This window comes from Gadus morhua, chromosome 6 (assembly GCF_902167405.1).
Source record: "Gadus morhua chromosome 6, gadMor3.0, whole genome shotgun sequence".
In the NCBI taxonomy this organism is placed as follows: Eukaryota; Metazoa; Chordata; class Actinopteri; order Gadiformes; family Gadidae; genus Gadus; species Gadus morhua.
This window is the reverse complement of record NC_044053.1, coordinates 19,460,832-19,475,968: the sequence shown is the minus strand read 5'-3', so window position 1 is coordinate 19,475,968 and position 15,137 is coordinate 19,460,832. Positions and strand designations below refer to the sequence as shown.

The following is a 15,137-nucleotide window of genomic DNA, read 5'->3' as shown; positions in this document are numbered from 1 at the left end:
ACTCTCAAAATCTTGTGGAAACTGTGACACAACTAAAGCCATCCACCTGTTGCCTTGATACTATACCTACCAACCTCTTTAAGAATGTTTTCGACTGCCTAGCAGTAGACATATTGCAGATAGTTAACAACTCTCTCCAGTCAGGCAAGTTCCCAAAAGCTTTGAAAACTGCAGTTATTAAACCCCTTTTAAAAAAGCGGAGCCTAGATGCCTCTATTATTAACAACTACAGACCAATATCAAATCTACCCTTCATAAGTAAAATCATTGAGAAAGTTGTCCTCCAGCAACTAAATCACTTCCTGGCATCAACTGGTTGCTATGACACCTTCCAATCAGGATTTCGACCCCTGCACAGCACTGAGACCGCCCTTATTAAAGTTGTAAACGACATCCGTCTTAACACAGACTCTGGCAAAACCTCAATACTAATGCTACTTGACCTCAGTGCTGCATTCGACACTGTAGACCATACATTACTTCTGGAAAGGTTAGAAAACTGGGTGGGGCTTTCAGGCACTGTCTTAAATTGGTTCAGGTCCTACCTACAAAATAGGAACTACTTTGTTTCCATTGGCGACTTTGTATCAGAATCAACCAACCTGACATGTGGAGTCCCACAAGGTTCGATCTTAGGACCCTCTTTATTCAACATCTACATGCTCCCACTAGGGCAAATCATGCAAAATAACAATATTGACCATCATTGCTATGCTGATGACACGCAAATCTATGTATCGCTATCACCAAATGACTATCGGCCCATAGATCTGCTGTGCCAGTGCATTGAGCAAGTGAAGGAATGGATGTGCCGAAATTTCCTTCAACTAAATGAGGACAAAACAGAGATAATTGTATTTGGTCCTAAAACGGAAAGGCTTAAAGTAACCCAACACCTTCACTCTCTGTCCCTGAAAACCTCAATCAAAGCCAGAAATCTAGGGGTTATCATGGATTCAGATTTACATTTTGACAGTCACATCAAATCAGTTACAAAATCGGCATATTATCACCTTAAAAATGTAGCAAGACTTAGAGGGCTCATGTCCACCGAAGACTTACAAAAACTTGTACATGCCTTTATCACTAGTAAGCTTGATTACTGCAATGGTCTCCTCACAGGTCTTCCAAAACAAACTCTGAGGAAGCTTCAGCTTGTTCAGAATGCTGCTGCTAGAGTTCTAACAAAGACCAAAAGATTTGATCATATTACACCAATTCTGAAATCGTTACATTGGCTTCCTGTAGGTCAGAGAATTGATTTTAAAATCATGTTGCTAACCTATAAATCCCTACATGGTTTAGGCCCAAAATATTTAACTGATATGCTTCCACTACATCAGCCTTCTAGACCACTAAGATCCTCTGAGACCAATCTGTTAATTATCCCCAGAGTAAACACAAAACATGGGAAAGCAGGATTTAGTTACTATGCAACAAATAGCTGGAATAAACTCCCAGAGGATTTAAGACTTGCCCCAACTCTGAGCACCTTTAAAACAAGACTGAAGACTTTTATGTTTGCTATAGCTTTCTGCTAAAATCTTAAATACATTGCACTTTCTAAAAAGCTTTTTTAACTTTGCCTTTATTTTCTTTATTTTTTTAATACTAAAATGCCTTTTTCTATATTAACCATTTCTTTGCATATGTTTTTCTTTTACTTATCTATTATTTTATTTTATTTTATTGTATGACAATGTTTATATGTGAAGCACTTTGAGTCTGCCTTGTGTATGAAAAGTGCTATATAAATAAAGTTGCCTTGCCTTGCCTTGCCTTGCCTTGCCTTGCCTTGCCTATATTACAATCGCGATTTTATAATGATAGAACGCCGGTTCTAAATGGGTGAAGTATCCCTTTAAGCATCTCCTCAGCGCCCAAGAGGGTTGAGGCTGAAGCTGCAGATATAGACACAACACGTATACACCTACACCCGTACGGTCAAACATGTAGGCCTACATCGGTCTGGGCTGGCAGCTCTAACACTAAGGATGTTTTTTAGGTATTTTGAACTTTAATCGTGATTAACAAAGAAAAATTGATTTAAACTTAAAAGTGAGAGAAAAAATAAACTGTTTTTTAAGTGAATCATTAAGTTCTGAATCACAAACATGACCTGCTATGTGAACCGTTCGCCAAAGGTTGATTCTGCACAGTGTCAACGAACCCGATCCTCCATCCCCTGCACACACTCTAATTAACGACGATACTCCTACATATATCATATTAACTATTATTACTAATGAACCACTGGTTCCCTCCCAGAGGACCACAGTGTTCTCACACTGCCTGGGTGTTTCAGTATTCTGTCCGTCTGACTGTCCAAATCAGCCATGGGGACACATGATGACGTGACACATCTCCTATACTCTCTCCATCCAACACATTAGCCTGGGGAAACATGATGACGTGACACATCTCCTACTCTCCATCCAACACATTAGCCTGGGGACACATGATGACGTGACACATCTCCTATACTCTCCATCCAACACATTAGCCTGGGGACACATGATGACGTGACACACCTTACTCTCCATCCAACACATTAGCCTGGGGACACATGATGATGTGACACACCTTACTCTCCATCCAACACATCAGTCTGGGGACACATGATGATGTGAAACATCTCTTATACTCTCCAACATGATTCAGAGCCTGCTGCTCTTCTTCAGGGGTTACACATGATGACATGACACACATCTGTTACTCGCCGCCCAGTCATTTGAACTAGTGAATAGCGAACTAGTGAAGTGGACTCATCATGTGTTAGCTTCACTGACGTCTCCCTGATGTGAACACACTATCACCACATATCATGTGTTAACAACGTATATAGATCTAGAGATAAATAGTCATTTTTAAAAGATAATAGATAATAAACTCTGGCTCTGACTTTAGAAGACATCTTGACATTATTTGATGTATTATGCATGTGGGTCGATTATGAGACAATATCTACTTACATTATAGTACGTGTGTCTCTCTGTGTGTGTGTGTGTGTGTGTGTGTGTGTGTGTGTGTGTGTGTGTGTGTGTGTGTGTGTGTGTGTGTGTGTGTGTGTGTGTGTGTGTGTGTGTGTGTGTGTGTGTACAGACATGCAGGTTGGTCTGAGTCTGTCCTCCTCACGGCCCACCAGATAAGGTGCAGTTATGATTTGGCGCTGAACATATTTACAGAGGTCATGTTTACAGGAGCACCAGTGAAGTGTGAGCGGGGGGAGGGGTGATGGACGGCAGATAAGGATGGAGCCATGATTGGCAGTGCGTCAGTAAACCTGTCCAACACGATGTGACTCACTGACCCCAGGACTGGGAGGCCTGGGTGAACAGCCTGTTTTTGATCCTTAATCTCCAGCCATGAACTCACTGAGCAGAACAAAACAACTCACTGGTTATTAACGTATTGCTTCAAGATTATCAATACAAATGGGGAAGCCTTTTGATGCAATATCTAGAATTCCAACCGAATGTTTATACCCTCTACAGTCAACTAAAGTAAACTATAGTTTACAGAAGAGGTTGTAGGATTTCCAGCCAGAGGTTCTGTGTTCAGAGCCCAATATCTGCACTCTGACCTTCTTATGTCTTCTTCCTGTAGGATGCCGACAGTGAAGGTGAACCCAGGCTTCTCTAGCAGACAAGAGCAGAGACACAGAGACAGGGAGACAGAGAGACGGAGAGGGAGATAGAGAGAGAGAGAGAGAGAGAGAGAGAGAGAGAGAGAGAGAGAGAGAGAGAGAGAGAGAGAGAGAGAGAGAGAGAGAGAGAGAGAGAGAGAGAGAGAGAGAGAGAGAGAGAGAGACAGAGAGACAGACAGACAGACAGACAGACAGACAGACAGACAGACAGACAGACAGACAGACAGACAGACAGAGTGAGACAGAGAGAGAGAATGAGACAGAGACCGAGACAGAGAGACAGAGGGAGAGACAGACTGAGGGTCAGTATACTTGGTTTACCTCAGACTGCTGCTCAGTCACACACATAGGACACGGACAAGTGTCAACTACATAGGCTGAAATCAAACTGTTGGGTGGCTGGTGTGCTTAACCATTCCCACCCACTCAATCAATCAGTTATTAACCCCATGACATATATTTCAACTGAAGTGCTTTTTGTAAACATTTCTGGTTCTATGTTATAAACTGCACTAGATCAAGTCTCTTCTGAAGAATTATAAACGTAAAACCATGACAAAAATATCAACAAACAATCAAGGAACAAACAAAAGTAAATCTCAAAAAAACATGTATACCTTAAGAGGGCCGCTGTCAGCACCAGCAGCAGTAGAGGGGCTGATGGAGGCTTTCAGAGGTAAACAGGTAATTAGACTTGGAGAGAGGATAGGATCTGTTATGACGGCTCTGAGGGCCTGACGTTATCGTACATCAGCTACAGTACATCAGATAAACCAGCTGGGCTGAGCTGAGAGTTGGAGCTTTTGTCTGTCACACTGACACATTGTAATAATGCTTCCTTCCCCACGGGCTTGGAAGAGATACGGGGAAACACAGACGATGAGCACATTCCTCTGCCTTTCTGAGTCTCTCTCTCTCTCTCTCTCTCTCTCTCTCTCTCTCTCTCTCTCTCTCTCTCTCTCTCTCTCTCTCTCTCTCTCTCTCTGGTCTAACTGGTTTAGTGGTGACCAGTGGGACGGGGGACTGTGTGGTCGCAGGGCCATCCCACCCTGCTGTTTGGTAAACAGATGTTCAGTGGAGATGGGCGAGCTGAAGAAACCTCTGCTACAAAGAGACTTTTGTCGGGGCTCCAATGTGCCATGACACGCTAACAGCACTGAGTTGATATGACGGTTTGAAAAAGATGTGCATAACGGCCCGGATGTTATGACCCCTGCAGGACGAGTCGTAAACTTCCTCAGAGAGTGTAACTGGATCCCACATGTAGCAGCACCGGTACAGCGATGGAGAGACTATACAGACGCATCACAACCATCTCATCTCTCTCTCTCATCCTCTCCCTCTCCCCAAGAGTGTGTGAGTGTGTGTGTGTCTGTCTGTCTGTCTGTCTGTCTGTCTGTCTGTGTGTGTGTGTGTGTGTGAGTCTGTCTGTCTGTCTTTCTGTGTGTCTGTGTGTGTCTATGTGTGTGAGTCAGTGTGTGTGAGTCTGTTTGTGTGTGTGGTGGTCTGTCCACAACAGCCTGTTGTGTACCAATCTGTAATCTCCTATCACATGTATAGAGACATTTCAGCTGAGATTACGGCTGCTTCAGATAGGGACGTAGAAGAGGAGCTGATTATTGTACAGCTCAGATAAACAGCCTCGTGGAGGCAGGGGCCACACAGCCAAACACATAGGAGAAGGGGCCCCCAGAGGGCCTACGTGTCCAACAGCACGCCGCCGTATAATGGACGCATCCTTATGTAATTCTTTCTTTCTCAACTAGGCCTATATTACTACTTTCCATAAAAAAATAAAAAAATGTTTCATCCATTAGTGCAAAACATTTTATATTTTTCAATTAATGTTAACAAATGTGGTTAAGTTACTAAAGGCAGGTATTTCCTCCTTGGTAGGAATTCATTCTTCTAGAAAGGGGATAACTTTATCTACAGTGCCCTCTGGTGGAATTGTTTGCTCATTGCATGGATCCATAATTAAAGGTTACAAATATTTCAGAAGGGAAATTTGAGCTCATATGAATCTCCAAGACCAACACTTTGTTGGTCTTACAAGACGCACCAGTTGGAATGAGAGAAAAGCAATTTCGAAAAGAGGAGTAGATTAAGTATTTTATTTCAGCTCCAGTGTTGCATACTGTAGCAGCGACACATTCTTGTTTGATTCCAGACAGTCTTGCATTATAGATGGCACTCAAATCATTCCCATTTTTTGTTGTATGTGCGTATACAGCTTCAGGTAATTTACACAATTATAACCCTGCATAAGATGTTGATTGAACCTGCTGTTAAAACACGAAACAGCTATAGGCTACAATTCTAACAAATTCATTTTAACATTAAAAAAATGTAAATTAAATTGAAAACAAAAAAACATAATTCTGGTTAATTTAAATAAGTGTGGGCATTAGATTATGTTTATATATGTACATATATGCATCCCATAATTACATGTGTAAGAAGTTGGGACATGTCAAACTAATGTTCTCCCAAATACAATGTATTTTGGGCCTTTAGCTTTGGTGTATTCAAGTAGACATGTATTTTGTGGACCTATCAAATGTTACAAGAGAAGTATGTAAGAAATGTCTAAACTTTGATAACCCACCAAGTGTCTTGAGCAGAGGACATATTTAAGGGGCAATGGTGGAGTGTTCCTTGTTTGCTGCGGAGTGCGTGGATGAGTGTGTCTATAAAGGCGAATGTTTCTGGCTGTGTGGATGGTGTTTGTGTCTGTGTAGGGGAATGTTTCTGGTTGTTTGGATGTTGTGTCTGTAGGTGAATATTTCTGGTGGCGTGGATGGTGTTTGTGTCTATGTAGGTGAATGTTTCTGGTTGTGTGACAGTGCCTGTGTAGGTGAATGTTTCTCGTTGTGTGTCAGTGTCTGTAGGCGAATGTTTCTGGTTGTGTGGATGGTTTTAGTGTCTGTATAGATGAATGTTTCTGGTTGTATGTCTCTGTAGGTACATTTTTCTGGTTGTGTGGATGCGTGTTAGTGTCTGTATAGGTGAATGTTTATGGTTGTGTGTCAGTGTCTGTGTAGGTGAATGTTTCTGTCTGTGTGGATGGTGTGAGTGTCAGTTAGGTGAATGGTTCTGGCTGTGTGGATGGTGTTTTATGTCAGTATGGGTGAATGTTGTATGGGTGAGTAGATGGTGTGTGTGTAGGCACAAGATGAACATGTTTTGTGTGCGCTGGGGGGCTAGTGTCAGAGGGGTGTCATAAATATAAGGCCTGTTCAGCACGTTGACTGGGACTGTGATTAAGGGGTATAAAAAAAAATAAAGGAATTGGATTGTATGAAATAACATTAATGACGTAATTATAACCCTAATATTTCTAGTCTCATGTTACATTGTGCGTTAATCATTGAGTGCCGAGAAAAAAAAAAAATATCTCTGTCCCTCCAGGAGGACTGAAGCCTGAGGGACATACGGACCACCACGGACAGCTAAACTCTAAGGACGTAGAGGAGGCTAAATGGGGACCACGGAGGAAATCATGGACAGAATGAGATTAGGAATCCTCCTTCACAAAAGGTACACCCCTTTAAATCACTTAACAATTTACACATTAATTGTTACGATGGGGTTAACCTTTTTGAGGGGGTTGTGTTGGGAGGGGAATGAGTGTAAATTGTAGCGCCTTGCCTACAAAGAGAGCACAGGACTGTGCCGCTGAATGCAGGAGTGGACGCAAGGCTGATTTAGTGACATCACAACCGTAGCCATACGCACACTGCCAAACTAATGGTACGAATGCATAAGGGCGCGGCATGTAAGAAGTCTCACCCATGAACAATAGTAATCCTAGAAAGAGAGGATGGCAATAGATATACTTCACTTTGGACCCATGGCTTGGACCTGCATATCGACACACACACACACACACACACACACACACACACACACACACACACACACACACACACACACACACACACACACACACACACACACACACACACACACACACACACACACACACACACACACACATTGTGCGTGATTGGAACAATGCAGTACTGCACCTAAAACAAGGCGATATGAGGACCGCTGCGGTCTACAGCTCTGATACTGAGAGAGTGCGTGCGGTGCTCTCAGAAAGACGAAAATATAATTTTCAGCTATTCATAATCCTGACAACAAGAGGACCACCGCTAACAATATCTGACCCCTCATTATGAGATCTGACACGTGTGGCATCAGGAGGGGCCCAATAGAAGAGTTTATCTCCATGTTCAAATGACAGCTACAGGAACCAGTAGGAAATATTGTAAAGACATAAAATGTTGACATGCCCTGTAAGAGCCTTCGGGAACAGGGAATAAAATAATGCCCCAAAAGCAGTTTGTTATAAAAACACTCAGAAGGAATGCAAGCAGAGAGCCCTGTGTTTGTTCCACACACATAAATACAAACGCCAGAAGAATGCAATGATAGTATAAATAAAAAGTTCCCATATTAGAACTATAAACACCCAAGTGAAGGCAAACAATCAATGCACACAATGAGCAGAAGTGACTTCTGTGAGCGTTGTGGAGGGAGGAGGTAAACAGACGAGAATAGGCCTTTCTCTCTCGCTTGGCTGCCTGCTCGCCTGACGCTCCTCTCTGAAGGGCCACTCACGAGCGCTCGGTGGGAACAGAAACAAAAAGAGTGAAGGTTGTGTAGGAAGTAGGTAGTGCCACGCAGTGTCACATTGCAAATCCTTTTCCTGGAAGGCCTTTGCAACGAGGCCCAGGAAAACCGGTAAGGCGCCGTCACTCAGGCTGCTCCACGCCGTCACACCGGACACGCCCGTCGTCCCACCGTCACGCTCGCCGCTCTCTGCTTCTCCCGCTCCGTTCTTTGGCATCCCTCGCGGCGGCTTCCTCCGGCTAGCGGGAGCCTTTGGACGCCTCTCGCTCCAGCTGCTGCTGGGTCATGAAGTACTTGAAGAACTCGTACACCGACCAGGCGATGGCCGTGGACGGCATCTGGTAGATGACGCGGGCCTGCACGCCTTTGAAGAAGGCCGCGGCACCGCCCAGCCGGTACACCGTCCTGAAGGCATTGGCCATGCCCGTCAGGTGGCCGCTGACGCGCATGGAGTCCAGCGCCGTGTTCTCCTGCGTGTTGAGCAGCGTCTTGCACACGTCCAGCGGCGTGGTGATGGCGGCCGACACGGCGCCGGCCAACGCGCCCGCCGCCACGTGGCTGCCCGGGTTGTACTGGCGCTGGGGGTTGAGCCGCTCCTGCATCAGCTCGTAGGTGATGAAGTGCACGGCCTGGAAGGGGATGTTCATGGTGAGCTGCGTGCTGTAGCTGCGGTAGAAGGCCCCCGGGCCCTCGGCGCGCGTCATGGTCCGCACGCAGTCCCACAGGCCCCGGTACGGGGAGTTGTACATCTGCATCCTCTGCTTCACCACTGGAGGAGGACAGGGAGGGTCAGGGTACAGGGTCACAGGGGGCTCGATAAAGACGGGGTTCCTGAGGATTTACCTTCTGCGGGGTTCATGATGGCGTCGTGGAGGACAGTTGCTATGCTTCCTGCTAGACCTGTTGGTATTCAGAGGAGAAGCAACCGCTCAAATCAACACGATCGTGCACAAGGAAAGCCAGACATCATCCAAGAATTAACGAGACAGTCGAGGAAATTTGAGTGTCCTCAAAGCACTGGTTGGGGACCGGATCCCACTGTGCAGTCAGCTCAAAGAGGCGTTGGAACCGTACTGACCGTTAGCCAAGTGGCTGTTGCCCTTGCTCTGGAAGGTGTGACTCAGGGAGTGCTTGGCCTGCTCGTAACAGGCGAAGTAGAGGGCGTGGGCGGGGCCGGCACCGAGCATGGTGATGTTCAGCCCCCTCAGTGGTCTGAACAGCCCCTCAGTCTGGATGATCCTCTTCAGGGCCTGGTAGACCCCACTGTACTGGGCCTTGGGATCTGGCTGCAGGCTCTGCATCCTGGTCTAGGGGAGACGAGGAGAAGATGGATGTCATTGCGTGTTCTTCCCAACAACGTGTGTCTTTAGTCCAACAAGTTTATACATGAGGTTATACAAACACAGTACAATGTTCAGGAGCTTGTAACACCTTCTATGCCAATTTCTAGTAGAGAATTACTAAATAAAGCGGTATGTTTTCTTACATCTAAATCTAATAAATCGAATTTACAGTACTGCTCAACTTTCTCGTGTTATTTGTGACCATATTTCCACATCTGCCATGTCGGCCCATTAGATAAATAGAGAGAGAGATTTCATAAATAAATCCATGTTGATGCTCCCCTCCTCTTCCCCTGCCTGCAACAGCATTTACATGGTGAGCATGAGCACTGCACACATCCTAGCTAGAGTCTCACACATCCTAGCTAGAGTCTCACACATCCTAGCTAGAGTACGGTTTAGATCTTCTGAGTATTGCTGAGGCCTTCTGACTGAGTACTGGTGAGACCTTCCGAGTACTGGTGAGACCTGAGTAATGGTGAGACCTCCTGAGTACTGGTGAGCCCTAAGTAATGGTGAAACCTTCTGAGTACTGGTGAGACCTTCTGACCTGAGTACTGATGAGACCTTCTGAGTACTGGTCAGAACTTCTGAGACTGGCGAGACCTTCTGACCTTCTAAGTACTTGTGGGACCTACTGTTGAGACTGAGTAGTTATCTGCATCGGCCATCGCATTTCTTTCGCCAATCTTATTTTATTTATATTTTTTACATATTTTTTCCCGGCATGATTACAGGCAGTTCAATGCATGTTCCTTTTTTGAATTGAGACTTGTAACCTTTTGTTATCATTTGTGTAATTTGAAGGAGCAAAAGCAGTTTGAGCTCCAAATATCGGCTCAAGAAAATCGGTATCAGTCTATCGGTCATTGGCTAAGGCTGATGAAAAAAATAATAATCTGTATCAGCCCTAAAAAAAACCATATTGGTGACGAGTGAGTACTGGTGAGCCCTTCTGACCCGAGTACTGGTGAGACCTTCTGACCTTCTGAATACTGGTGAGACCTACTGAGCCACAAGCTGAACACGATGGGATGGTTTCCGTCTCTGTTCTTTGTGCTTGAGCACAAGAAGCTTCTAATGTCAGGACCTCATTAAAAGGACAGCTTCCACTGATATATGCTGGCCTCATGGAGAGGTTTTAGTCTCATTACCAACATTTTCTTTGTGACTGTTGATGATTCATCGTTCAGTAATAAAATGAGGCTAACAGGGTGTGTTGTTCTCAAAATGTCAAAAAGGACAGTAGAAACAATGGCCTGAAGGTAACAGACCTCTGGGCATCCTTCATCATATGCTAACGTGTGCCAATTACCTTTCTGGGGACACAACGAGCATAGAGGACTTTGGGTGATCTGATGTTGGCTATGATGGTAATTTTGTTATAGTTCACAGAGCCAAGTTATCTGGACGCACAAAGCGTGTTTGTTTTCGGAGGGAGACTGTGGGGCTGTATCCTCCCCTAAGCTTCCTCCCCGCTCTCTCAACTATGAAAGAGATTTAATTTCCTTTTCATACATAATAAAATGAAATAAAAGTGTTACTTATTACTTACGAGCGAAGCAAACAATATTTCATTATTGCACCAACACTCTTTATTGATTTGGAGTCTCTGAAATAGAAACCCAACAATGCAATCAATGAAGGCAATTGAACCACAACTTACTGATGGCACAGGCCACCCTGACAGTTGACTTATCAGTACTCCATCAATATCCAATTGTGTGCCCTCCCTCCTCTGCCCCCCGCTGATAAGCTCCCTGCTTCCTTAGTGGGAGCCAACACCCTTAGGTTCTTTGACATCACTCCCCTCACCTTATTTATGACCCGAGGACATCTTAGGATCACACACACTTTGGTTTAACCATTTGCAACAATAAATTAACCTTTAACTCAAGCGCCACAGTTTTAAGTTTAAAAAGTACAGTTCACATGTAAATGTACAACTCAAAGCCCAAAATGTATTTCTTTAGCAACTGTTTATGAAACAACAATGTGGTAATTTGCATGTTGTATACTAAACATACAGACGTCGGGCTACATGAAAAGTATATTTGCAATGCCAGAGTAGAACCAGTTATCTCATAAACTAGTACTACACTACATCAAATGCAAGCACTTCAAGGATGTTTAAGAGGTTTCCATTGTGAAAACTTGGGGTTGTAGCGTTGAGGAGTATCATATTCACGTCATCGCATGGCTAACACACGACACTAGTCACTCTAATGACCGATCAAACCGGTTTAGGCATTCCAACATTTCCTCATAAAGAAGCTTCCCAGATGACGCGCCAGTAAGCTTCTTCCGATCGCTGAACCACAAACACGGGGCAGGAAACACTCACTCACTTGTTGAAAGCATAATAATAATAAAAACTCGTAGGTTCGGTTGATGTGATAAAACTTGACTTAAAGTCCGTGCTCTGTTATGCTGTCCGGGTCGTGGTGAATGAATGGGGAATATTAACTTTTAGAATAAGAAACTGGCTGAGGCATCTAACACATCACTTGACCTTCATAGTGGTCAGCTGTAGTAACATTATAGAAGTCAGCTTTTACGACCAAGCAAAGTTGTAAAAAAAAAAAAAAAAAAAAGATATCTAAAAGTAGATGACCCCATTGAAGGTTTGTTCGCATAGGAAGGAGGCAGATAGAATAAACGAAGCCATTGGCACTCATTAACCCCGACTAAACCCCTCCTGAGCGGGGATCAAGGTCGATGCTTCAACACATTCCTGTGGATCGGGTCCAAGTGGAGTCTGTTCCCCACGATCAGAAAGATGAGGTGTCAATACGGGATGTTTCATTTTGATCGGCGTCCGTCTGACTCAGTTCAATCAGATAACCCATCACTTCTCCCGTCTTGGGACCCCAGGACGGGACTGGGGCCACAGGGTCCCAGGACGGTCTGGGGATCGAGGGATCCATGCAACATGAAGAGCTCTGAATCAGATCGACGCCTGGACTTGATGAAGGAGCTAACGTTAGCCATCCAGCTACACAGCCATGCACCGTGTGTGTCTGTGTGGGTATATCTGTGTGTGTGTGTGTGTGTGTGTGTGTATGAGGTCAGTGGGCAGGTCGGTGAGGACGCGTGAAGCCCCCCATAGCGTCTCCAGAGAGCCTACCTTGACCGAGTCCACGGGGTACATGACCGTGTGCTCCAGCACGCCCGCCACGGCCCCCGCTGTCATGTGGGTCGTCAACGACACATGAGGCGGCAGGCTCTCGTAGTCCCCGTCCCCCTCGTCCTCTCGGCCCTCGTTCTCCGACATCTCCAGTGTGGCCACGCACGGTGGGCTCTTGACTCCATGCATGTGAGGGACCAGGGCTACAAGGAGTGTGCGCAAGATAAGACTCTTGAAACCGGCGGCGTGTATGACCACAACATCGCCACAGGAGTCCCAGCGCCTGTGCGACGTCAGCAGCATGCGTTTGGATCCTGGCTCTGTGGACCAATAGTAATCCGTGCTTCGAACAGCGAGGCGGGTCTTTGGACTCTGTTGTCCAATCGAAAGTTTGGCTTCTAAATGACCGTGGCCCTACCTGACAGTTCAATCGACTTTCCAGCAGTGTATCTGTCCCTCCATCTATGGGTTCGACCACATACTGCAAATGGCACATGCATGACTCGGAAGATAAGTGGATTAAGTACACATATCGAGTAACATCTGCTTAATGGGGTTAGCAACACCCTACACACCCCCACCCAACCACACTAACACTGTCTCTCTCTGTGCTCGTGTGAAACAGTCTAAGTCCCTGCAGCTCAGCCATTGTCTATTAATTTAGATCCATGATTGTGTGTTGACGAGCAATTTTCAATTAATCAATTAATCTATTGTGAGAATGACGTTTTTTTATACACAATCTTGGGTTGGTTGAATGACTGGAACACTTCATTCATCACAGATTCTTAATAATTTATCGGCCGTTTCTCTTGTTGCACGCTAGAAGTGTGCATTTCACCTTCAGATTAAATGGGGTTTTATTTTTAAACATAATCAAGATCCACCTTTTATTTATTTCACTTCCGTTTTGGTTGATTAGTTGATAAACAATTGATTTCAGTGTTAGTTTTCTACATATTTGGATAGAAAACTGTCCAAACAAGATTGGTCAAACTTAATAAAAGCACTCAGATGACTCATGCGTTACGCGTCTGGGGTCTCGTTTCCCGAAACCACACAGTATTCATTATACAGCAGGTCAGCGTGTGCTTAACAAACTTAAACGTGTCCAATAACACTCACCCCATCTCATGCTACAGGTTAATCTCCCTTTGCATCAGATCTTTTGATAAGAAAGTGTTTATGATTAAGATTAACATCAATCACAAGGAAGACTTGACACTGATCAAAAAACAGGAACATGAAATAACCATTTCCCGTCCCATGTGCAAAATAGATGTGCCGCTGAATCACCTTGCGCAAGCAGCCCTGCCTCAGCGGCTTGAAGATCCTGGGGGAAGCGTGGCAGTAACAGCCGCAACATGGCAACCGTTTTGTTCTCTGCAGAGAACATGCAGATGCAACGGTTCTTCTGATTGGCCAACGTGTCAGAACTCCATATACCAGGGCTTGATATGCTATTAGGATTGTCAGAGAAACAGTGAACCACAATACAACTCTGGCTGGGCTAGAGTGTCATTGCAGAGAGGCATACTACTCAATAAGGAGCTTTATTGAGCAAAGCAAATCCTACGCAACATCACACTCACTTCCTACTTATAAAATGCAGCAACAGAACTTGGTACGGTAAAACTTTTATTACTCCACTGAAATGCACAACACTTTCGTCCCCATCCTTGTAAACAGTGTAAAATACATATACATATATATATATATATATATATATATTTATACATACATATACATATATATATACCGATACAAGCATACATACACACACACTTTTGTTTACCATCAACTTGCGGCATTGAACTTCAGCTCCCTTGGACCTCCTGTAGATGACCCCTCTTGATTTACAAAAGACACCAAGAGAACAAGAGAAGTGATGCTCATTATTAGACGAGGTACAGTGATATGACAAGGGCAAATATTGCACTGTTTGAAGTTTTTAGAATCCCTGTCCTGCAATGGAAAGTAACGGCAGAACATAACTGCACAAAGAAACGCAAAAAAATAAATAGAAATCGCAGTCCCTAACATTCTGAAGAATTTCCTCTACTGCCCATATTTAATATGCTGTATTTGTGGCCTCAAGAAATAAAAATACATAAAATCCTGAAGAAGGTATGACAGACAGATGAATATTATCATAGTGATCATGCACCTTACAAGGCAAAAAGGCGAGTGCACCCAAAGAAATACACATCTCGAAGTGTGCAATGCAGTCACTAAGCCGTCCTGTTGTAACGGATGCTCATGGAAACTGACTTCTACTGGTAACTTAATCACACGTGGGGCAAATAAAAGGCATTAAATAGCTCAATAAATTATCCCTTCCCAAAGTCAAATCCCAGATACCACTCCTCCCCCCCCCCCC

General features: G+C 44.5%; 1 protein-coding gene across 1 annotated transcript; it reads right to left on the bottom strand.

The window, feature by feature from the left end:
• Positions 1–5,745: 5,745 nt before the first annotated feature.
• slc25a37 (solute carrier family 25 member 37) lies at positions 5,746–13,719 on the bottom strand. The gene is made up of 4 exons (XM_030358253.1): positions 12,758–13,719; positions 9,366–9,594; positions 9,131–9,187; positions 5,746–9,056 (listed from the first exon to the last, which is right to left on the bottom strand). The coding sequence occupies exons 1-4, from the start codon at positions 13,058–13,060 to the stop codon at positions 8,527–8,529; spliced, it is 1,119 nt and encodes a 372-aa protein (XP_030214113.1). The 5' UTR covers positions 13,061–13,719; the 3' UTR covers positions 5,746–8,526.
• Between the last annotated feature and the right edge of the window lie 1,418 nt (positions 13,720–15,137).

Bases quoted from the DNA above. Each gene is read 5' to 3' on its own strand.
- slc25a37 (XM_030358253.1), bottom strand. From the start codon at position 13,060: ATGCTGCTGACGTCGCACAGGCGCTGGGACTCCTGTGGCGATGTTGTG. The intron at 9,595-12,757 runs GTAGGCTCTCTG...CGTCTCCCCTAG, and splicing joins ACCCCGTGGACTCGGTCAAG to ACCAGGATGCAGAGCCTGCA. The intron at 9,188-9,365 runs GTCAGTACGGTT...GAATACCAACAG, and splicing joins CAACAGCCACTTGGCTAACG to GTCTAGCAGGAAGCATAGCA.